Source organism: Zingiber officinale, chromosome 9B, assembly GCF_018446385.1.
Source record: "Zingiber officinale cultivar Zhangliang chromosome 9B, Zo_v1.1, whole genome shotgun sequence".
NCBI classification, from domain to species: domain Eukaryota; kingdom Viridiplantae; phylum Streptophyta; class Magnoliopsida; order Zingiberales; family Zingiberaceae; genus Zingiber; species Zingiber officinale.
Window position 1 is genome coordinate 105,898,069 of NC_056003.1, and position 25,174 is coordinate 105,923,242.

The 25,174-nt window shown below is 44.8% G+C and overlaps 3 protein-coding genes and 1 pseudogene across 4 annotated transcripts; 3 read left to right on the forward strand and 1 right to left on the reverse strand.

Moving 5' to 3' along the window:
- Window positions 1-2,333: 2,333 nt before the first annotated feature.
- Window positions 2,334-5,859, forward strand: LOC122022558. Of its 2 annotated transcripts, none has more exons than XR_006123014.1 (2): window positions 2,334-3,474; window positions 5,398-5,847. XR_006123014.1 is itself a non-coding variant. In XM_042580587.1 (2 exons), exons 1-2 carry the CDS (start codon window positions 3,235-3,237, stop codon window positions 5,773-5,775), a joined length of 618 nt encoding a protein of 205 aa, XP_042436521.1. In that variant the 5' UTR covers window positions 2,334-3,234; the 3' UTR covers window positions 5,776-5,859. The 2 variants fall into 2 exon arrangements, 1 of the variants encoding a protein (XP_042436521.1); XM_042580587.1 differs by having other exon boundaries at window positions 5,398-5,859.
- Window positions 5,860-14,105: 8,246 nt separating this feature from the next.
- Window positions 14,106-16,721, reverse strand: LOC122023266. The gene is made up of 5 exons (XM_042581332.1): window positions 16,429-16,721; window positions 16,248-16,371; window positions 15,208-15,815; window positions 14,696-15,120; window positions 14,106-14,518 (listed from the first exon to the last, which is right to left on the reverse strand). The coding sequence occupies exons 1-5, from the start codon at window positions 16,719-16,721 to the stop codon at window positions 14,106-14,108; spliced, it is 1,863 nt and encodes a 620-aa protein (XP_042437266.1).
- Window positions 16,722-22,429: 5,708 nt separating this feature from the next.
- Window positions 22,430-23,167, forward strand: LOC122023267. Its single transcript, XM_042581333.1, has one exon. The coding sequence runs from the start codon at window positions 22,430-22,432 to the stop codon at window positions 23,165-23,167; it is 738 nt and encodes a 245-aa protein (XP_042437267.1).
- Window positions 23,168-23,559: 392 nt separating this feature from the next.
- LOC122023268 lies at window positions 23,560-24,869 on the forward strand (annotated as a pseudogene).
- The last annotated feature ends 305 nt before the right edge of the window (window positions 24,870-25,174 follow it).

Consider the following 25,174-nt stretch of genomic DNA (forward strand, 5'->3'; position numbering starts at 1 on the left):
GACTAGGATAATAATATCACTAATAAATAGTGTCAATGAATTCCTAGGACTCTCGTGACTTAAAACCATTAAATATTTAATTTTCTATAGATCTATCAGTTAGTTTTCTTTGAAATTGACTAATGGGCTCAGATAACTTTCAGTCATTTCAAATCAAAATCAATGTACTCATGGAAGTAGAGACAGATCCAGGAATGAGAGATGAGATGAGCTGATCTCGAGTTGGCTGCCAAGAGGTTTGAGTTCACTTCGTGCAGCACAATATCATCTCACTTTTTCCTATATTTCATCTAATTTTAAATTTTTTATTGAATGATTTTTCATTATTTATGAAATTATTAAATTAATTTATAGATAATGATATTTAATTCGTAGACATTGAAAATTTGAGGGACATGGTCCTGGTTGCTGATGCGGTGTTAGAGAGTGTGCTGCTGATGGTGAGGTAGAGGTAGTCGGTTTGCGAGAGTGGCGCGAGACTATGCTCGAGTGTTTTGTATAGGACCTCGATCCACCACTGTTTGGCTCTGACGTAGACATAACTCGTAAGGGTATGCCAGTGTGAAGGACGTGTTGATCCGATCGTGGTAGCCGTAGCCGAGGGTAGCCATGTCGACGACTATGCCTCCGGAGTAGAGGGCTTGGGTGCGGATGGAGTGGATGTGGCTACGAGTGGAGGCTTGCGCATGAGATAGTGGGAGCGAGACTGCATACATATAAGAGAATAAAAAACAAAGAGATGCGCTAATAAATTGTTTTAGAAATTCTCAACTCATTTTAAATCAGGTAAATTAGCTAACCAAATTAAATTTGGTTCGGCCATAATTTAGCCAAATCAAGACCAAATTAATCCATATTTGGAGCAATATACTCCTTATATCTGCACCTATCCAATTCAATATCAATCAAATTTTAATTCACTACCTTACTTTGTGTAAGGTTCATACCTAATACAATTTATATAGATAATAATTAAAAAGGTTGGACTATACTTCTTGATAGCCCCTGCATTTGTCCCTCAGAAGGATGGAAGATCATAAGAAGAAGTTAGTGTTCGCGTGGAAACTTGTGTGTGAAATTGAAGGAGCGAGGCTGAGTAGGTGGAAATATTCAGAATATAACAAAACAAAAGGAGAAAATATATATTTTTTAAAAACATTACTTAACTTATTTTAAATCAATTTAATCTGATTAAATTTGGTTCGTTCATAAAGTTTGAGCCAACGTACTCTTTATCTTCACATATACACAATGAATTTAGTTGACCCCAATCTAATTTTAAATCATACTTTCACTTGACATTCGTAGATTAAATTTATTTATTAAGCACCGTATTTGATTAATAGTTAAGAATAAAATAATTAAGAAAATGTTTAAAAATTAATTTTAATGAAGGATATTTGATTAGAATTCAATATCATATAATTTAATCAAATTCCTAATAATTTTCAATATAGATAGAACCACTTGAGGGGCTAAATATGTTATTGATTGTTTCAACCTTTTTTTGCATGCTACTGTTGCTAGGTAAATTATCTTGTGATTTATCTCCCTTCTCGACAGTGGAAGGTTATCCTAGAGGGATCACTGATGTGATGATTTCGTTATTTACTGCTAATAGTATAAATGAAGAATAATGAATTTTTAAACTTATAAAAGATTAATAAAATTTGTCACAAATTCATTACAAGATATAGGATAATCATACTAACCAACACCACTAATGGATTATAGGACTCCCCTAATTAAAAAATATTAAAATTTTTTAAATTTTCAAATGGGGTCTAGGACTCCCAATAGCCAGTTTCATCTAAAATTAATTAATAAATTTAGAAAATTTTGAATTATAACGTAAATTGGGAGAAAGGATTATAGAATAGATAGAGTAAAAAATTAGAATTGCATGCACGTGTAACCCCATAATTATTTCGTGGAAAGAAAGAGGAGGGGGAGCTACATGTTTTTTTTCAATTGCCAAAGTCAAGTGCATAAAACGGGTGTTTAAGCTCTAACCCTTGTTAACATAAAAATTTGAATTTTTGAAATTTTAAAACTTAGGTACCTAAAACGGATAATACTCAATTATATTCACGTGGTTTAATAAAATGCTAATAATAATAATAATAATTATAATAAAAATAATATGGAAAAATATCAGATCAAATGCTGACCAGCGATTGGTTCCCTCCGCGGCCACATCCCCCGGCTCCTCCCCGCCACCCAACTCCTTCCACATTTTTTTTTTCGCATTTTTTTTCTTTTTTTTTATTTAGTTAATTATTTCTTCGAAAAAAAAGACAACCCCTGGCCAGCGAAAAGAATTTACGAGGAATTAAAAGGGCCATATGACCCCAAACCCCTCGACGTGTTCTCCCCGCCCACACCCACTTCCTCTGCCATCGCCTCGCCGCTCCTTCCTTCCTTTCTTCCTCCCTCCCATCTGGTCAGATTCGATTCCACGGCCGCCTCGATCGCCGGGAGCCATGACCCCTGCGACGCTCCTCGATCGGACGCCGTCGGAAGGCGAAACACGCCAGCGCCGCCCGCCGCAGCACGATAGCCGCGCTTCCGGTGCCGTGAAAAGCTCGAGGACGGACGAGAGGGGGCCGGACGCAGGCCATGAGCTCGGCGACGTCCGGGCCGCGACGGTGGCGGAGGAGGCCGCGGCGGCGGAGAGCGGGCGAGAGAGGCTGAAGCGGCACAGGACGGAGATGGGCGGGCGGGTTTGGATCCCGGAGATCTGGGGGCAGGAGAGCCTCCTCAAGGACTGGACCGACGGCTCCGTCTTCGACCGGCCCCTGGTCCCCAAAGGGCTGACGTCGGCGCGTGAGGCGCTGGTCCAGGATTGCCGCCGAACCAACTCCACCGCCTGCCTGATTAGGATTAATCCATGCTGATCTCTTTAATCAGGTCCGGTTAATGCTAATTGCTGCTGATTATTTCCGATCAAACTAATTAAATACTTTCTCTTCTTGGAAAAGCTAAAAATACAGAGTATATACATCTATATTTTGAATATACAGTGTACTTTATCCAAATTATATCATTTTGATAAGTCAATAAATCACGTCGTTAATTTATAAAAGCATAATAATCGCGCCAAGTCAAGCTGGTTGAAACTTTGAATTGGTTAGTGAACTTGTTAGTGTAAGCTTGTTTGTTGTTTTCAGAGTTTTTTCGTTTATTTACAAGTATGATACATGATTTGTTAATGAATCTGCACAATCTTTGTTCATGGATGATCCCGTTTGGAAGCTGAGTCGGATGAAGGCGATCGCGGTGTCGTCGGTGTTGACGGAAAGTCGTCGGGCCTCTTGGATGACTTGTCAACCCGCCGAAAGGCTCCCACGAGCGGATGACGATGGAGGTGATGAAACTGCTGATCCTGCGCATACTCAGACGAGTCCCCTCCACGTTAGAGGCCAAAAACCAGGGAAAAAGTCCCCGGGTCAGACCCTCCGACGCTCAAGTCAGGTACTTTTTCCCCAGAAGAAACAGAGAAAGTTCAAAAGGCAAAAAGTAAAAGACTGGTGAGAAAGGACGAGTGAGCGTACCTACGTAAGGGACAAAACATCCCTTTTTACATTGCCATGGGTGTTTCTGGAATCTGGCGGGTGCTAGGGAATGTCGGATGTCAGGTTTTGTCTGGCGGTGAATGACACGTGGCATCTTCCCATAGGCTGGCAGAAGAACCGAAGGGGTAATGAGTTCCGACTGTTGGCATATTTCCTAACACTCTGATTATTCTCTGACAGGTGGTTACGATTCCCTTGTGTTCTTGTCGTGTAGTGCATGGTCTCCTCAGTCTGTGATCGCTAAGCTGGGTCTTTGCACTTACTGACCCCGATCTGGTATCGCATCCAGACCTGTACCTCTATCCTTGTTCTATGCATCCCATACTGCAAATTCCCGACCAGCCCTGCCTCTTATTGCCCTACGTATCGCGCCCTGTATGCCTTAGTTCGGCTCTGTTTATCCCGCCTCCAAAGCTATACGTCTGTTTGACTCCGTCTAACCTGACCTGTATGCCCCCATCCAACTCTGCTTATCCTGGTCCTGCCTTCGACCTGTACACTTTTGTCTCTGTATCTTGACCTCCAAGCTTATCAGTCCTGACCTGTATGCATCGGTCTGCTTCCGCTTATCTTAAGTCTCGACCTGTATCTTTGGTAGGCACACTCCCGATCTGTATGCATCGGTCTGCTTCCGCTTATCTTAAGTCCCGACCTGTATCCTTGGTGGGCACACTCCCGACCTGTATGCATCGGTCTGCTTCCGCTTATCTTGAGTCCCGACTTGTATCCTTGGTGGGCACACTCCCGACCTATACGCTTTGGTCTGCTTCCGCTTATCTTGAGTCCCGACCTGTATCCTTGTAGGCACACTCCCGACCTGTATACATCGGTTTGCTTTTGCTTATCTTGAGTCCCGACCTGTATCCTTGGTGGACACACTCCCGACCTGTATGCATCGGTCTGCTTCCGCTTATCTTGAGTCCCGACCTGTATCCTTGGTGGACACACTCCCGACCTGTATGCATCGGTCTGCTTCCGCTTATCTTGAGTCCCGACCTGTATCCTTGGTGGGCACACTCCCGACCTGTACGCTTCGGTCTGCTTCAGCTTATCTTGAGTCCCGACCTGTATCCTTGGTTGGCACACTCCCGACCTGTATGCATCGGTCTGCTTCCGCTTATCTTGAGTCCCGACCTGTATTCTTGGTAGGCACACACCCGACTTGTACGGTTCACAGATCCATTGACATATATGTCCAGTCCCGAGCCGTCATTCGAGACGCCCCTCGCGTCTAACCAGGCCCCTCTTGTAACTGGGCCCCTTGAGCTACCCATAAACAAGCTCTTTGACTTCCACGTAGGTCAAACTTTTGACCCCCACATAGGCTTGACTTCTGACTGCCACATAATTGTGACTTCTGTCCGCCACGTAATCTTGACTTCTGACCGCCATGTCTTACTGACCCCACAATCATGCACCGTATCACAAGCCTCCCCCTTAAGTCTAGTCGAAGGAGGCTCTAGTCCGACTGACTATACCCACGTCGCGTAGTTTCCTGGTCTAGTCTTCACCCCCGACCTAACCTTTGCATCTCTCTACTTGCGGGCTCATCTCCTGAAATCCCATTCGGCATTCATTGCCTTCCGAAAAGATTTGTGGGATCTTATGGTGTGTATTGACTCTTAGGTTTTTGATCACGTCCCTTTCTCATAAATGTTGTACATCCTCCCAAGCGTCAATCCATGTTCCGAGGTAATCCCTTCCCCTTTTTCTCCCTTATAAGAGGGGAAGTGCGCCCTTTTACCTCTCAACTGTTTTCTTTCTTCACACCGTTCCCCTGGAACCTATGATGGAATCTGGTGACCCTTCTTTGTCTCAACAGATTGCCCAGCTGACAGACTTGCTGACTCGGAAGGATGAGGCCCTACTGGCGATGACTGAAAGCAGAGATTTTCAAGCTCCCCTTACTCGCGAAATGGAAGGACTCTGGTTGACGGCCAAATCACGAACTCGGGCCAAAGTGGCCCTCAAGCTTAAGGCTCAATCAGACTTCCAAAGCCAGGTTCATTATATCATTTACCTTAAGATGAAGCACGAGGATGAGGTGACTCTCCTGAAAGAAGAAGGGCGTATAAAGGATGAAACTATTGGCCAACTGAAAAACTCCCTTAAACTTGTTGAGGAGGAACTAGCCCAAGCAAGGGCTCATTTAGAAAGCAGGGGTCAGGCTTCTGGATCCGGTAGCAATGTAAACCTCTAAAAAATGTTCACCTTTTTAACGAAAAAAACATGTTTCTTGGATTCCGTTCATGGTGTAGCCCCATGTCCTCTTGCTCTGATATCATTGTGTTTCTATAAAACACCTGCGTTCCTCTAACATTTCTAGCAAAAATAATAAGGATAACTTGCTTACCCAGCCTTCCTCTTACCTCTCACCAGAAGATCAAAAGGCTTGAGCAGCTAAAACGCTTGAGAATATGCCTGCTAGTTTTAATATTTAGTAGAAATAATGGAAATAAGACTTACTGATCAATTAGGCACGAGAACATGTCTTGTTGTATTTTGTCCAGGCGAATGTAAATGGTATCGACCGGGAGAGTCATTGCACCGACCTGGACAGTCGTTGGGTGTGAGAGCATAGCTCACTTATAACTCGCACTGGGGCGAGAGTCTGGGACAGCCGACTGGGAAGGTCGTTGGGCGTGAGAGCATAGCTCACTTATAACTCGCTCACTTATAACTCGCACTGGGGCGAGAGTCTGGGACAGCCGACCGGGAAGGTCGTTGGGCGTGAGAGCATAGCTCACTAATAACTCGCACTGGGATGAGAGTCTAGGACAGCCGACCAGGAAGGTCGTTGGGCGTGAGAGCATAGCTCACTTATAACTTGCACTAGGGCGAGAGTCTGGGACAACCGACCGGGAAGGTCGTTGGGCGTGAGAGCATAGCTCACTTATAACTCGCACTGGGGCGAGAGTCCGGGACTGCCGACCGGGAAGGTAGTTGGGCGTGAGAGCATATCTCACTTATAACTCACACTGGGGCGAGAGTCCGGGACAGCCGACCGGGAAGGTAGTTGAGCGTGAGAGCATAACTCACTTATAACTCACACTGGGGCGAGAGTCTGGGACAACCGACCGGGAAGGTCGTTGGGCGTGAGAGCATAGTTCACTTATAACTCGCACTGCGGGACAACCGACTCGAAGGTCGTTGGGCGTGAGGCATAGCTCACTTATAACTCGCACTGGAGTCTGGGACACCGACCGGAAGGTCGTTGGGCGTGAGCATAGCTCACTTATAACTCGTGACGGGACAGCCGACCGGGAAGGTCGTTGGGCTTGAGAGTCGTGCTCACTTATAACTCATACTGGAGCGAGAGTCTGGGACAGCCGACCGGGAAGGTCGTTGGGCTTGAGAGCCGTGCTCACTTATAACTCATACTGGAGCGAGAGTCTAGGACAGCCGACCGGAAAGGTCGTTGGGCGTGAGAGCATAGCTCACTTATAACTCATACGGGACAGCCGACTCGGAAGGTCGTTGGGCGAGAGCATAGCTCACTTATAACTCGCACTGGGCGAGAGTCTCGACCGGGCGTGAGAGCATAGCTCACTTATAACTCGTACCGAGTCTCGACCAAGAAGGTCGTTGGGCGTGAGAGCATAGCTCACTTATAACTCGCACTGGGGCGAGAGTCTCAGACAACCGACCGGGCGTGAGAGCATAGCTCACTTATAACTCGCACTGGGGCGAGAGTCTGGGACAGCCGACCGGGAAGGTCGTTGGACGTAAGAGCATAGCTCACTTATAACTCACATTGGGGCGAAAGTCTGGGACAGCCGACCGGGAAGATCGTTAGGCGTGAGAGCATAGCTCACTTATAACTCGCACTGTGGCGAGAGTCTGGGGCAGTCGACCGGGAAGGTCGTTGGGCGTGAGAGTATAACTCACTTATAACTCGTACTAGGGCGAGAGTCTGGGACAGCCGACCGGGAATTCTTAGGAAAGCCCGCTCGGGGAAAGATGCTGCCGACCTGGGGGTGAGCTCCCGACCATGGATTGTCTGAAGGGAACACTTTGACCCCGTCTGCAGTCAAGAAATATACAGTATAATACGTAAGTGGCCATAGAAAATATTAAAACCTTACTCAGCCCTCGGGAAAATGACGTAATGTAGCATTGCAACATTCGAATTCATCTCCCGCCATTTCCTTCACCGCTTCCCGAGAAGATCGCGTAGCAGACGCTTCCGTACGCATTCCCCCTGACATGACTTCTTTATCATGTCTATCATTAATACGCTTCCTAGGGTGGTGACACCTGCCCCACGTCTTTACTGCTTACGCCGTATGACGCCGCCTGCTTAACCCCCTTTTTGTACACGACTTCCCATAAGTGCATGTCGTTCCTTGATTGGACGACGTTTGGGTGCTTTACCCAACAAGATACTCGGCTCCTTTTTCTATATTTCCCAGGAAAGCCCGCTTTATAAGTCCTAAAGGCAATCCGCCGTCGTCGTCTTAGCGCTTCGACTACCTTCGCCTCCTCGTTGTTCCGCTGCCCCTGGTGCCTTAGCCATTCCCCTTCTCGACTCCCAACGCCCGGTGCTCTTCCTCCTCTCGTCTGATTTCCCATTCAATCTTCGTCATTTTGATAATGGCGGACGGTAAGGCATCCTTCTGGTATTCTTATTACATTTCTGACCTAGACAACTATGACCTGTCCATGATCCAGTCTAGCTTGGAACTTAGCCAAGATTATGAACTTCAACTCCCCACGCCCAACGAACATCCTTCATCTCCTCCTGAAAGCTTCATGACTGTTTTCAAGGACCAACTCCTAGGAGGCCTTCGTTTTCCCCTACATCCCTTCATCTTCTCACTGAGTCGATACTTTAGTATCTGCCCCTCTCAATTCACTACCAATTTCTTCAGGGCTATATGTGGCACCGTCATTCTGTATCGCGTATACCAAATCCCATTAACTATTGAGCTATTTCATCATTTCTATTCTTTCAAACGATCTGAACCAGGGGTATTCATGGTGCAAGCCAGACCTAGTTATAAATTCTTTTCCGACATTCCCTCTTCCAACAAAGGTTGGAAGTCTCATTTTTTCTTCATTAGATTATCTAAACCCCTGATCGGGCCAACCCAATGGCGCTTTGATCTTCCTACCAATCTTCCTGTGCATCAGCATCAGCCTTCCTGCCACGTCGTTTCAGAAAAACTCAATGGCGTGAGCGTTCGATTGTCCATAATACTATTGGAAGACTTTTTGTACTCTTTTGGGCTCGGCCCAGTTTATGCAGAGATAGGGGCTCCGTTAGGTAAGACCCTGCATTCCTTCTTGCTATTCTTCGCTAACTGAGGTATTTCTCTTCCACTTTGTAGAGGCTGCTATGCTCCGGGCCTACTCTTCAAATGTAAATCAACAGTCTCTTGCGGTTTTGAAAACCCTGAGTGAGGAGCTTAAACAGGGCCTGACCACTTCCTCGCAGACTGCCTTTGACCCTCGTGCACCAACCCGGGCTGAACCCTCCCCTCCAATTCCTCCAGAGGTTGCCTCTCTGGAAGACGTCACCATACCAGAACAAGTTGAGGAAGAATGAGCCTCTTCTCCTCCCCCAGCTAAACGACTGTGGCTCCAACGCAAAAAGAAAAGGGCCACTCCCGCGGTCTTGGCTTCTCCCCCGCCTCCTCCTGTTGGCCAACTTTCATTAGCAGCCTCCCAATCTTCCACGGCTAAGGCTGTTACTCTTGATCGGGCTGTTGCTCTTGGAACGGAGGTTCCCACTTTGTCGCCCAGAATATCATCCCCTACTCCCGTTCGGGCTTTGTCTCTCGGGCAGGCCTCTTCTCCCATTCGGGCCTTATCTCCCGGGCAGGCCCCTCTTCTCGTTCGGGCCTTATCTCCCGGGCAAGACCCTCTTCCCGTAGTGGACCAACCCGGGAGCTCTGCAACTCTATCCGCCCCATTTCCTGTGGTCGCTTCGGCCTCTACTTCTTGAACCAGGGAGAGAATCCTCAAAAAGTATGTCTTCACTACTTCCTGGCGCATGCCCTCCTCCACCGGGCCTGATGCAGAAGCAGAAGCTGTGGAAGGTACCCCTCCTACCGTTGGCCTGGTTCAGCTGCATGGTGATTTAGCCACGTCCTGGCGATAAGTCAATCGACGATTTTGGAACAATCTGCCAATGGAAGGACTGGACCAAGCCTCTCGCCAGATAATTTCTATGAGTTTTCTTTTACCACGGCTTCTCCTCTGAAACTACTTGTAAGCCTTCCTTCTGTATCTTCTGTAGGCCTGCTCCGTAAGTTTGAGTGCGATCCAATATGCCACCAATTTGCAGCGACAGCATGAAATGCTGAAGGCTCGCCTTCAAGAATTGGAGCTACCGCTTACACTTCGAGATTCGCTCAACCCAACACCCAGGGAGCTGGCTGGATATCTTCGGTCTATTGGGGAGTCCGCTGAGTCTGCCCGAAGCATCGCCCATGCAGCTTTTGACGAAATAATGACCTTACAGACGACCCTGAAAACTAGCGAGTCCAAGTTGGCTTCTGAGGGGGAGCGTCGTCGTTCGATCGTGGCTGAATTGGATGAGAAAGATGCCCAATTGACCACTCTATCCTCAAAATTGAAGATTCTACAGGAAACTCAGGAGGCTCTTCAGAAAGACTTAGCGGATGTCCAGGCTCAGCTAACTTCCAGCACCGATCGGGTGAAAGCTACTCATAGTCAATGGGAGGCTAGCCAAGCCACGATCAAATCACTACAAGCTGATCTTCTGAAGGCATAGGAGAATGCTTCCCAGAGCCAGAAAGATATGACTCTGATCCGAGCCGATGCTGAGAAGACCAAGGTAGAGTTGGTGGATTACCAAGCGGGTGAGGATGGTCGCCTTAGAGCGTATAGGGTATCCTATGTTACATCTCCTTTCTTCCTGAGGAAGATTGGAGGTTTGATGAATCTTATGTTATGTTATGGGGCGGCCGGCGGAGCTCGTCAACTGTTTGAGCAGGGTCTGCTCCATTCCGCACCCTCGGAGAACTTTCTGGACACTGCTCGCCTGATGCGCGAACTTCCTGTAGGGTCTTATCCTTCCTTCAAGGATGATGACGACCTCTTTCTCCTCCCAGCACCCTCAGCTGATGCAGAACCTTGATGTAGAACTGGAGCTATAAAATTTTTGTCGATATTGTTTACTTGTATTTTCAAACTTATTACTATCTAGGACGGCTTAACCCTTTCATGATATGACTGCCTGTTTTTGCCCTTCCTTTTGCTCGTTAATCTCTCAACAATGTCTATGCGTCTTTCCAGACCGGTAGGAACTATGGCTATATGAATGTATACTTCGACCTTCTTGTTCAGACTTTAACTGGTCACGGTCGGGGGTTCACTTCATTACCCTGACCTGGTTCCATTCTCCTTTCCCCGCTTATCGCCCTTGCTCAGCCAGTCACCCTGGTCTGCCTTTTCCACCGTCCTTCCTTAATCCGGTATAAGACAAAACCAGAGCGAGAAAGCGAAGGTTAGGAGTTCATAGGACACTTATACCGTCACGCCTTTTCCCGAAGTCTATCTCCTCGTATTTCGCACTGATGCTTTTCCAAATATACCCTTGGGCGCTATTTTCTAAGACCATCCATCAGCCTTCTTTGCTCCCTCCAATTGTTGTGTACCGATGGATGATAACTGACCAAATTGCCCTTACGCCCAATAGCTATAAATACTTTCCACTCGCTTCTACCTCCCAACTTTTCCCCACTTTCTTCTTCCTCCAGCCTGAATCTGTTACTGCGCTCGAACCCCTATTCTTGCGTCGGTAGCTTCTTGCTTGATTTCTTCTCCGTCTGCTTCTTTCACAATGGCCTCTTCCTCTTATCTGTCTTCTCTTGCGGCAATGTATTTTCCTGGCTCGTCCACCTTCAATGAATTAGACCTGGATGATTTGCGCTATAACTACGGAGTTGCTGCCAACACCCATGTAATCATCCCCACTGGGGTGCACCAATTTTTTGCTCCTCCCACCGGCTACTGCACATTCTTTAAAGAGCAGTTTACGGCCGACCTTCGTCTCCCTCTTCACCCCTTCTTCTCTGACGTGTGCCGCTACTTCAAAATTCCCATGGGCCAACTGACACCCAATTCTATAAGGCTCCTCTGCGGCTTTGTAATACTCTGTGAAGTATGCGAGCTATCTTAGTCTGCCCCTCTGTTTCACTGTTTCTTTGTCCTTCGCCGGCAGGAAGAAGGCTTATTCCATTTCTAGCCACGCATTCGAACTGCTTTTTTCTCATCCCTTCCGCCTTCTGAGGCGAATTGGAAGAGCAGGTTCTTCATCATTCGATTTCCCCATGAGGTGGAATGACCCCTACAATGGCAACCGTTGCTTCCCCCAACCCCGCAATTAGGAGAGTTCCACCTTGAGACCTTTTACATAGAGGCTTCCTCTCGATTGGCAGGATGACAACTGAACTTAACGTGACTACTATCTGAGGAGTTGTTGTCCTATTTTAGACTGAGCCACCTTACTTCTGAAACACCCCACTCCCTGGGTAAGCTTTTCTTCTGATTCTTTTGTGACTTCCTGCATTTTTCTCTATCTACTGGAACTAACCTCATATTCTGGTTTATGCAGCTGATACTTTAACCCGTGCCTCAGAGGTCCAACCCCTTCCTTTAAGTGATATGGAGATAATGCGACGATGTCGAGTCATCCTGGAGAGGAGGTCACTCCCCTACTCAACTTCCACCCAGGTCGAGATAAATACCTCTACAATCCCCCGACCCAGTAGTCCTCCGTGGGCCTCGTCTACTTCTCGGCCTGCCTCCTTTGCTCGTCCCAGGTCCTCGCCTGCTTCCCGGCCTGCCTCCTCTGCTCATCCCGGACCAGCTATTCCTTCCCGACTGATCTCTGTCCCGGGTCGCGACCATGGTCGAAGATCCACTAATGTGACTTATGCCAACCCTGCCTTCAGAGAAGCATCTCAGACGGCTCGTTGTGCACGCTCTGTGACTGACCGCACGAATCAAGATACACCCTCTTCCTCTCGGCGCACCGAGCTCGATTGCCCTTTGAAGATTCTGATTCTGACGATCAGCCTTTGGCTCACAGATCTTGCCGTAGAGCCACCAATCCTAGCCAAGCTTCGGGCCCTTCCTCTGCTCCTCATCCCTCGCCTCTTGTCGCAACCACCACTCCTATCCCGAGCCCATCAGAGACTCCTCCTGATCCCCCCGAAGTTCCTGGCGGACCTCCACTAGCTCAACCTTCAACCTCTCAACTACACAGGAGCACTGAAGCTGGCCCCTCACATCGTCTTTCACCCGCCACCTCACCTCCGGAGCCCTCCAATGCACCCCCTCAGCTCCTTCTGGCTCAGCTGCTGGGCCTTCACAGCCACCACCACCTGCTTATCACTATTGCCGTACCACCACCCCATCTGAGGCTAAGTTAAGATCCAAGCAAGATGTTCCCACCAACATCTTGACAATGAAAGGTCATTTGACTACTTTATGGGTAGAAAGTATGAATCAGATGGAACTCTTGCCGCCACTCGCCCAAATGGATAGATTTTCAGAGCTGTATATCAGGGTACGCTTTAATTATTCCCACATTTACTACCTCTTCCACTCTTATTAAATGCTTCCCTTATGTCCCAGGCCTGTGCTGAGTCCTTGATATTAAATCAATCCTTTCACGCCACCCATCACTAGAATAAAATGCTGCAGGATAGGGTAATAGAACTGGAGCTCCAGTTGAACGACCCCATGAAGGCTAGTTATGCCCTGAGAGCGGAGATAAAGGACCTGACCAGAAGGAATACCCATCTGGAAGTATCCCTGGCGCATGCCAACCGTAAGCTTAAAGGCCTCCAAGAAGAAAAGAGTCAGATTGATATCGTGCACCAGCAACACTTAGATCAACAAGCTCTGGTATACCAACGAGCCACGGACCAGTTGACACAAGAGCTACGTTCCAAAGAGGTCATAGTACAAGAGCAAAGCAAAAGATTAGAATCCCAGGCAGCGCAACTGGCGTCTCAAGCAGTAGAACTTCTGGCTGTTCGGACAGAACTATCTCAGGCTCGTGCTACCGCCGAAGGAGTATCCACAACCTTGACCGTCTACAAGGAAGGGGAGAATGACCGCTGCAAGCAGAGCCGCGACTTGTACTTACGCTCTTCAAAGTTTTGCGCTCAAGCGGGGCAACATTTTTTCGCATCTGTTATCTATGGTGCAGTTAGGGCTCTGAGGCAACTTTACGAACAAGGTTACTTGAAATCTGCTCCTCCCATCGAGTTTCTTGATCATGACCGAATCCTTAAAGAGATTCTGGATGATATTTTTGCTCCTTTTAAATGACTGGTACTGACTGCCTATGCACTCAGTGATGTAGATCCGAATATTTTTATTTCTTGCATATCCATTTGCACTTTAAGTTTTAACTTGATGAGACGTCTTAATTTGCTGGAAGAAATGCTAGGACATACAATTCCCGATCGAACGTATCTTCTTACTAATGCTCACCACCTGGTTTGGCAGACACTTTACAGCCTGGCTTCTTCCACTTTATAAAATTACCTAAACTTGGTAAGGTCGTAGGTAGTTAGCACTCCAAGGCCAGTCTAACTTCGTGCCCTGATTATCTTGTAAATAATAAGCCTCTGACAACAATTTCTTGATGACTTTGTAAGGCCCATCCCACTGTGGTGCTATCTTGACCACATCTTTCATGGGTTTCACTTGCTTCCAGACCAGGTCTCCTTCCCCGAAGAACCGTGGGATTACTCTTCTGTTATAATTCTGCCTCATTCTTTGTCTGTAGGCCTCCAGTCTTGCTGCTGTCCTCTCATGAATTTCACTGATGAGATCCAGCTCAGCCAATCGCCGCTCTGCATTTCCTTCATCGTATAACATCTTCCTAACCGACGACACTCCAATCTCTATAGGTACCACCGCTTCGTTGCCATAAATTAGATGGAATGGTGTCAGACCTGTGCTTTCTCGGGGTGTTGTGCGATAAGCCCATAGAATGGTCGGTAGCTCTTCTACCCAGTTGCCTCCCACGTGATTCGGCTTAACCTTCAGACCTCGCACTATTTCTCGATTGACCACCTCGGTCTGACCGTTGCTTTGGGGGTATGCTACTGAAGTGAAGGCTTGCATTATACCGAACCCCTTACACCAGGCCTGGATTTTTTGCCCTTGAAATTGCCTCCCATTATCTGATACCAATTTGTGCGGTATGTCGAACCTGCAAAGAATATTCTTCCATAGAAACTGGATGATAGCACCTTCTGTGATCCTGACCAGGGCCTCTGCTTCCACCCACTTGGAGAAATAATCCACCGCTACCAATAAGAAACGCTTCTGGCCTGGAGCTATTGGAAATGGTCCTACAATATCCATGCTCCACTGATCAAAGGGACACGAGACTATAGATGTTCTTAGCAGCGCAGTTGGTCGGTGCATCAGATTCTGATGTTTTTGGCAGGACAGGCAGGTGTTCACCAATTTTTGAGCATCCCTCTGTAAAGTAGGCCAGAAATATCCGGCCAGGAGCACCCTACGAGCTAATGTCCGACCTCCCACATGACTGCCACAACATCCCAGATGTATTTCTCGTAAGACCTAATCTGCCTCCTCCATACCCAGGCATTTGAGTAATGGTCTAGAAAAGGACCTCTTGTATAGTTGATCCCCTATCATGACATAGGCATGAGCTTGTTTCCTGACCAGCCGTGATTCCTCTGGGTCAGCCGATAAGGTACCCTGCAGAAGATAACTGATCAGGGGTGCCCGCCAATCAATGGTTGCTTCCCTATTATTCTGCAAATCTATCTGAGCTATAAGGAAGGTTTGTGCCATTGATCTGTCCAATACCCAAGTAGTTAAGGAACTGCCCATCTTTGCTAGCTCATCCTCTTTCTCGTTCTCTGCCCTGGGGATCTTAGTCACTGTAACTTCCACAAATTCGTCCTTCATCTTCTCATATGCTTCTCGATATATTTGTAACTTATTACAAGTTACCTCAAAGTTGCCAACCACTTGTTGGGTTACTAATTGAGAATCCGAGTAAATGATGACTCGGGCAGCCCCTATGTGCCAAGCTGCCTGCAACCCTGCCAACAAAGCCTCATACTCTGCCTCATTGTTAGTGGCTCTGAAATTAAGCTGAACAGCCAACTGCAATATGTCCCCTTGAGGAGATATCAAGAGAATCCCGACCCCACTTCCTTTGTGAGTTGCTGAACCATCCACGTAGATTTTCCAAGTTTTCTCAGAGTTAGTCTGATGAATCTCAGTCAAAAAATCTGCCAAGGCCTGCACTTTGATGACTGTGCGTGGCTAGTATTGTATGTCGTATTCTCCTAGCTCAGTTGCCCACTTGATAAGCCGGTCCGCTACTTCTACATTAGTCAGAGCTCTTCCCATGGTGCTATTAGTTAGGACCGTGATAGGGTGTGCCAGGAAGTAGGGTCTTAATACAAGCACAGCCTCCACGGCCTCAGGGGTGGCAGACAAGTATACCCACAGTGGTTCTCCAATGACCGACTTGAATAAGGACGACAGAGCCTCCAAATACTTCTTTAGTTCTTCAAAAGCTCGGGTACATTCCTCGTCCCACTAAAACTTGGAGGTCTTCCTGAGTACTTTGAAGAAAGGAGCAGCCCTGTCTGCAGATCTGGAAATGAACCTTGACAGGGCTATTATTCTGCCTACCAACTTTTGTGTTTCCTTTAGATTCTGAGGAATTTGCATATCTCGTAGTGCCCGAACCTTTTCTAGATTAGCTTCTATTCCTCGCTCGGTCACTAGATAACCCAAGAACTTTCCTCCTTTAGCTCTAAATAGACATTTCAATAGATTTAGCTTCAGTCATTATTGTCGGAGAGTCGTGCACATTTCCTCGACATCCATGATCAGATTCACTGCTAAAGGGGACTTAATGAGTATATCATCCACATAAACCTCCACATTACGTCCGATCTTCTCCCGGAAGATCCTATCCATCATCCTTTGATATATGGCTCTTGCATTTCTGAGACCAAAGGGCATGACAGTATAATAGAAGGTACCGGTCGCCGTAATGAAGCTAACCTTTTCTTGGTCCCCCACTGCTAAGGGGATCTGATGATACCCCTGATAAGCATCCAACATGCAGATCCTCTCACAACCGACAGTGGAGTCTACCATCTGGTCAATCCGGGGCAGAGGATAGCAGTCCTTGGGACTAGCTCTATTTAGATCTCTGAAGTCTATGCATACCCTCCACTTATTGTTGGACTTCTTTACTAAGACCACATTAGAGAGCCAAGATGGGAACTGCACCTCTCAGATGTGGCCTGCTTTCCTGAGCTGGTCCACCTCAACTCTGATTATTTTATTCTGGTCGGATGAGAAGTTCCTTTTCTTCTATTTTACTGGTCGGGAGTCCGGTAGTAGATGCAACTTGTGCTATGCTATTTCGGGTTTAACTCTAGGTAGCTCCTCTGTAGACCAGGTGAAGACATCCCGATTGCTGATCAGTCATTGGATTAATTCTTCCTTGAGAGGAGGAGGCAGGTCACTTGCTATGCGAGTAAGACTTTCGAGGCGTTCAACATATAGTTGTACCTCCTCCCAGGGGATGAGTTCCTCAGCCATGGGCAGAGGTTCTTCTTGGACGACATGAACTCCCCCGTCTTGTATCCTTTGATTCTTCTGAGCTTCTACCCGGACCATATCAATGTAGCATCTCTGGGAGACCTTCTGTTCTCCCTTAACTTTCCTGACCTGCTCGCCAACAGGGAATTTGATCTTTTGATGGAAAGTAGAGACCGCAACCCTAAACTCATGCAGGGTTGGTCTTCCTAAGATGATATTATAAGAGGAGGGGGAATCCACCACTATAAAAGTGCTCCTCCTAGTGCGCACCAATGGCTCGGTGCTCAGAGATATGGCCAGCTTGATCTGACCCATTGGCTTTACTTCGTTGCCCGTAAAGTCGTATAGAGAGGTGGCCACGGGCTGGAGTTCAGTGGCATCAATCTGCATCTCTTCGAACGCAGCTCTGAACAAAATATTAACCGAACTCCCGGTGTCAATGAAAACCCGGGCCACTCGGCTGTTGGCAATAATGACCTTGATGATAAGAGCATCGTCGTGAGGCAGCTTCAGACCTTCCAGGTCTTGCGGCCCAAAGATGATGACAGGGCCAACAACCTGCTCCTGACTGCATTTGACAGTGTGGACCTCCAAGCGACTCACATGGCATTTGCGCGCTCTCCCAGAATCTCTGTCAGTTGGACCTCCAGAGATCATGCCTATCTCTCAGACGGTTGCGTTATTATGATTTTCTGCTTCTTGAGCTTCTCCTGGTTTCCCAACCTGACTGGGCTGCTGAGCATTGGATCCCGCTGGGTCGGGGTGGGGTCGGCTTCCTGACCCGACTGCGGCGTGTTGCTCCTCCATTATTTTGAGTACTTGAGGAGCTAACTCAGGAGGCAGTAACCCTAGCTTAGCAGCTAGCCTAGAATCCCGAGCGAACTGAAAGCAATGGTTGGTATCGTGAGTACGGGACCGATGATAGGTGCAGTACCAGGAGTTCCGTGGTCCAGGTCGGGGGCATGAACTGCCGCGACTCGTGGTGCCGGTCTAATTTCTTGACCGGGCTGAAAGAGAGGCCTGACTTCCCACGCCCGGGGAAGGGGTTGGGCTGGTTGTTGAGGTGTTCGCCTCTCCAATTTGTTAGCAGCGGCAGGCGTCCGGTCTGCCTTCCTTCGAGCAGCTTGGGTCTCCTCCACGTTAATATAACTGGCCGCTCTTTCCAGCATGCTATCAAAATTCTTAACTGGATCTCGAATAAGATCCTGGAAGAACTCCCCCTCTGCCAGTCCGTGAGAGATGGCGCTCATCAGTATCTCAGAAGTGACCGAGGGAATGTCCAGTCTCGAGCCATCATTTGAGACGTCCCTCATGTCTAACCAGGCCCCTCTTGTAACTGGGCCTCTTGAGCTACCGATAAACATGCTCTTTGACTTCCACGTAGGTCAAACTTTTGACCCCCACATAGGCTTGACTTCTGACCGTCACGTAATCTTGACTTCTGATTGCCACATAATCGTGACTTCTGACCGTCACGTAATCTTGACTTCTGACCGCCACGTAATCTTGACTTCTGACCGCCATGTCTTATTGACCTCACAATCTTGCACCGTATCAATGGACATTAATAAGTTGGACACGTACGTATTTAAATTTGTTCATTTAATTTAATTAGTTGTTCGAACTTATACAATATTAAATGAATATAAATAAATTCTTCTCAAATTGAAAACCAAACTTGCTCACTAAAATTTGGTTCATTTATAGCCTTACAAGTAGGGGTATGGAGTAGTATCCCCCTTTCTGTTTCAATGAAAGAGATATTGAAGTATTCCATTAGCAAAATGTGCGTCGACCTTAGGAAAGGGGACAATTGGGGTGTGTCTGAACCCCACAGCTGACTCTTGGTTCAATGGATCTACCAATGGCTCTGTGAAAGGCCCTTGATCTCTAACATTCTCTTTATGTTTTAGTTGTTAATGTATTTACACTTAATTGTTATTTTCTACCATGTGAGAGAGTTCAATATTCTCTAACATTTTTCATGTTCTGCAATGGTTGATCCTGTCCAAAACTAGTGAAGATGGTGAGCTGGGGATGTGGCTGTGCACTTGACGCGGCAAAGAGTCCAAGTAGTTCTGCAAGACAAAAATGTCAGTGCCAGACCGGGAAGGGATTTCCGGCGTTGACCCTTCGACGCTCAAATCAGTATCCGATGATCTCAAGAAACGGAGAACTATAGCAAGTAGATGTAGAAAATGAAGTTGAACATACTTTTCCTTGTAGCTAGGAACCCCCTTTTATAATGTTAGCATGATGCTCGTGCATGCATCCTTGTGCACACATCTCAAGGTATAAACACATCTTCCTAGGTATCCTAGGAAGAAATAGGTCAAAAAGTGTCCTTGACATCATTCCTTAAGCAGCCATGTAATTCTCTGATATGATTGGAAGCTTTTAAAGTACGATTGTCTGCTAGACATTCCTGCTGTCAATGACACAAACTCCCAAAAGGATATGACAAGATATTTGATGGGATCATGCGCAGCCGATTGAGGTCTGCTTGGTTGGACTACCTCTGCTCGGTAGTGTCCTCAGGGCCTGCTGACTTGTCTCTTTTCTTGCTTCCTGATTGCCCATGGCTATCCGCTCTGACTGGTCACAGAGCTCGGTTGGCAAGACCATCTGCTGTTTATTTCTCCTTGTTATCGGAGGGTCATTTTACCCGGCCAGGGGAGAGCTCGGCTATTATCATCCGTTCGGTTGTAATTGGCCCACTCGGCCATACCTGGTCCGCTCGGCCATGCACAGTCTGTTCGACCGATTGGATACCTAATTTGACTCTGTTTTTCACGTCAATCGGTCCTTCTTACTTTGACCTATCCTTGCTGGGACCCCCTCATTATTACCGGATCAATGCTAAGAGATGGAACGAGCTTCCTAGGTAATAAGGGTTTAAATCCTATCCAGGGCATATTAGACCAAGAGAGTTTGAAAAATTTATGACGTTCCATATGCACTTCCCGATTTAGCCGGTAGGAAACTTCCATATACTAGTCATCTAAAAATTAATCAGATCGTAAGACTGGATACCTGTGATAATAATAATAATAATAATAATAATAATAATAATAATAATAATCTCTACCTTTCCTTCTTAGGAAAATGTTCAAAGAGGGAAGTACTCGGCCTCTATGTCAGATTTCTCAGATTGTATCACTATAGTCTAGTCAAGTTCGAAAGTCTTAAGACCATTCGATTGAACAATGATTTTCCGTTTAGCATCTCGGGATGTTATTGAAGTGAACTTGTTGAAGTTTTTGGAGGAATTGTTCTCAGGAAATTAAGGCCCTATTTTGTCCATCACTCTTAATCATCTGGTGACATATAGTTGTTGATTAGTTTAGCTAATTCTTCATCTTCCTTTGGAGAATAATATCAATCACACCGTAGAGACACCACAGCAGATGGATACAGTTGGGAATATATAAAGCTGTGATGCTTCTTACCGATGGAGGATTCTTATAAGCCAAAGTCAAAACTTTTTTTTATACGTCATATTTTGATTTTTTTTATTAAAAAATATTTCACGGTGTATATTAAATTAAAATTCGTTCAGAAATTTATAATTAATTAAAATGTAACTTATAATGGTCAGATTTTAGGTTAAAAAATATTATTTAAATATTTTTTTAGAAACTTTGAATATATATATATATACACACACATCATACAGTGTTTATTTGGGGCGTCTAAAATTAATATAGGTGTTTATTGGTGATACGGTCTAGGCGCTTAGAATCATTCCAGACGCTTGGACTCATGTACTATATATATATATATATATATATATATATATAATTTTATTTTTGGATATATTATTATTTTAAGGGTTTAAAATTTTAAGATTTAGAAGTTGAGTTATAACATGTTTGAGTCAATAAAATTTTCTCTTTAGGGTTCATGCTTCCCTCTTGACTTATAGTATTTCAGATTAAAAATTTTAAATACTCATAAAATATATTATATGTATTAGGATTTAAGATTTTAAAATTTAGGGGTTGAGCTGTAATGGATTTAAGTTAATAATTTTTGTATTTTAGAATTCATGTTTTTCTTTTGAATTATAATATCCAATATTAAATAATTTTAGATATTCATGTGTATAATATATATATTTAAGATGTTTGAAATTTTTTTTTATTTTTAAAGATTAAAAACAAATAAAAAAAATCGATGTGTCTGAAATTATTTCACGTGGCCGATCGTGACTGTTCCGTACGTAACAGTTCGTAGATATATATACAGAGAAAAGATATTCTACGACACGTATCCATACTCCTCTTAGGGCATCCACAACGCCGCGTTAAAGCGGCGTTATAACGCCACTGTTGCTTTAACGCGGCGTTGTGGAACGCCGCGTTCGTTCAAACCGCTTGAACGCGTTCAGTATTCTGAACGCGTTCAAGCAGCATTGGGGTGGGCCAGGGCTGGCCCACCCCATGCTATATTTTATTTTTTTTTAATACAAATATAAACTCTAAAATTTAAAAAAAAAAAATAGAAGACAACGACTCATTTAAAAAACAAAAGCAACGGCTAATTCAAAAAAAAAAACGACTATTTAATTTAAATTTTTTAATAAAATGATTACTTTTTAACGGCTAGTTAACGATTAGTTTGAAATTTTGACTATAAATATCCATCCATATGTGCACATATTTTCATTCCCACTCACTACTCTTTCAATTTCACTCTCTAAATTCTCTCCCCGTCTATTTTTTTAAGTTCCTACCATTTTATTTTCTATCCGAAATGGATGAAAATAATAGGGCATTTTTTTCCAATTTCTTGAATTCTACAAACAACTCGCAAGAATATTCATCTTCCCAGAATCCACAAATTCCACCAAATTATCAATACCCATATCCATTTCCCAGTATGCCGTTTCCTCCACAAAATCTTCAAAATGTCCAAGGGTTTGGAAATTATGCCCCTCGAGGTCCATATCAACCGCTTCCAGCCGAATATTGGCAAAACATGAGTCATCCATATTTCACGCCGTCGGTTGTTCATGGATATGGTACCCCGCACACAACTGGTATGTCTTTCACTCCTTCAATGTCGAATGAACCTGCAACTCCAACTTTTGTCCCGGAAACTCAACTTTCCGACCGTGAATCCCCAATTGAGGTGGTCAATTTAGAAAAGACGGTTTCAAATGCTGAGGGTACAAGAAAGCGTTCAAGTTGGACAAAGGTTGAAGATGAGGTCTTAGCGAGAAGTTTTGTCACTATCCGATGATCCAATAATCGGCAATGATCAAAAGGCGGATGCTTTTGGGGGACGGGTTGCAAGTTACTACAATGAGAATCTTCCCAAGGTTCAACGATAGTGCAAATGTTATACGATCACATTGGCACAATACAATCCAAAAGAAGGTATATCGATTCAACGCAAATTACAATAGTATTTATAGTTCATATCGAAGTGGTCACAGTGATGAAGATATATTGAGGTTTGCGTACGAAAAATATCTATCTGAAAACAATGGTGTTGCATTCAATCTCGAACATGTGTGGAGAATTGTCAAAGACCGTCCAATGTTTACTCCACAGTCCGCTGATCACTTTGTGGCGACAAAGAAGACGAGGACCTCAGAGTCTGGAGCAAGCAACACCTCCTCCAACCAAGATGTGAGTATAGACCTGGATTATGAAGATACTCGTCCAATGGGGCAAAAGGCAGCAAAAAGAAAGGGGAAAGACAAAGTAAAATCGACCATGGAGGATCTGACAGTAAACTACAACAATATTATCACAAAGTTCACTGAGTACACAAGCGTGAAGAAGTCCGAAGTCGATTTGAAACAAAAACAACTTGAAGTAGAGGAGATTAAGGCAAAAGCTGCATTGTCCAAATCTGAAGCTAAGAATCGTCGCTTGAAGTTGAAGGAGTACGAAATATTGAACAAAGACACCTCGCAGATGACAAAGGAGCAGCTTATCATACATGAATGCCTATGCAAGGATATTAGGTCGAGATGGAATATCTAAATTGTTTACTTAACGTTCATTTTCTAGTATTATTATATTTTCGAGTGATTGTAATTTTTAATTATTGTATTTCTCATTTCGATTAATGTGATTTTTAATTATTATATTTTTGTAAAATAGTCGTTATAAACAAGTCGTTGGAAATTAGCTGTTACAACTAGCCGTTGGAAACTAGCTGTTACAACTAGTCGTTGGAAACTAGTTGTTACAACTAGCCGTTGGAAACTAGCCGTTACAAACTAGGCGTTACAAACTTACCGTTACAAATTAGTCGTTGCAACGCGACGTTGCATACTCATCATTGCAAACTAGCCGTTGCATGAGAAAAACAATATATATAGACCATCATCCCATTTCTCAAACACATATACTAAAACGTGTTTCCTCCAAAAATGTCTCATTCTACAAGCAGCTCTAGCTCAAGTTCCAGCTCGACAAGCGAAGACGAAGTCCATGTTGAAATCGATGAGCAAGCTTATGATCCGGGTGAAGAACTTATGTTATTGGTTCTTCAACAACACCAACAACTTATGGAAGCATATCAGAGGAGGGACATGCGCAGAAGAAGGTTCGTCCAAAGAAATCGTGAAGCCGGGCATGAGAGACTTGTCAATGATTATTTCTCTATAACCCCGGTATATCACGATGAAATATTTCGAAGACGATTTCGAATGCGAAGAGAGTTATTCCTCCGCATAGTAAATGCATTAGAGAATCATTCAGCATTTTTTCAACAAAGGGACGATGCTGTACGAAGAAAAGGGTTGTCACCACTACAAAAATGCACCGCTGCGATTCGTCAACTGGCTTACGGAGTCCCTGCCGATCATCTTGACGAGTACCTACGTATGGGTGAATCAACTGCCATCAGGTGCCTTTTCAAGTTCTGCGAATACGTTGTTGAAATATTTGGTGATAGGTACTTGAGAAGGCCAAATGCTGATGATGTTCAACGTCTTCTTCAAATGCATGATGAGAGACAGGCTTTCCTGGCATGTTAGGTAGCCTTGATTGTATGCACTGGAAATGGAAAAATTGTCCAGTTGCTTGGAAAGGTCAATTTACAAGGGGGCATGAGTCACCAACAATCGTACTTGAAGCGGTCGCGTCTCATGACTTGTGGATATGGCATGCATTTTTTGGGGTCGCCGGTTCACATAACGATATTAACGTGTTGTATGAATCTCCCATATTCAACAACGTCTTGCAAGGAAATATGCCGGCGATTAATTTCACGGTGAACGACACTACATATACGAAGGGCTATTATCTAACAGATGGAATATATCCCGAGTGAGCTACTTTTGTTAAGACTTTTCCTTGCCCGGAGGATCCCAAGAGGAAGTTGCTTAAGGAAAGACAGGAGTCTGCAAGAAAAGATGTTGAACGGGCATTTGGGGTGCTCCAATCTCGATGGGCGATTATCAGAGGTCCAGCTCGGTATTGGTATAGGAAAAAGTTAAAACAAATCATGTTAGCATGCATTATTTTGCATAATATGATTGTTGAGGATGAGGGAGGTCACGTGACAAATTGGTACAGCGAAGAAGGTGACGAACCCGCACAACCTATCCATGGCTCAAATCGAGGATTTCAGGATTATCTTCGAACAAATTCTGAGCTACGTGACACTCAAGTTCATCACCAACTTCGCGCCGACTTAGTTGAGCATATCTGGGGGCAATACAACAACAATCCATGAATTAATATTTAAAATAAATTTTATTTTCCCAACTTTATAATTTTAGCCGCTCAGTTGTAATTTCGTTTTCCCAATTTTATAATTTTAGGTGTTCAGTTGTAATTTCATTTTCCCAACTTTATAATTTTAGGTGTTCAGTTGTAATTTCGTTTTCCTAACTTTACAATTTCGTTTTCCTAACATTCTAATTTCGTTTTCTCACAAACATTTATTTTATTTAATAAATATATTTAAAAAATTAATATTATTTTTGAAAAATAATAAAATTTTATTTTTAAACGTAAAATTATTATTAAAAATAATAA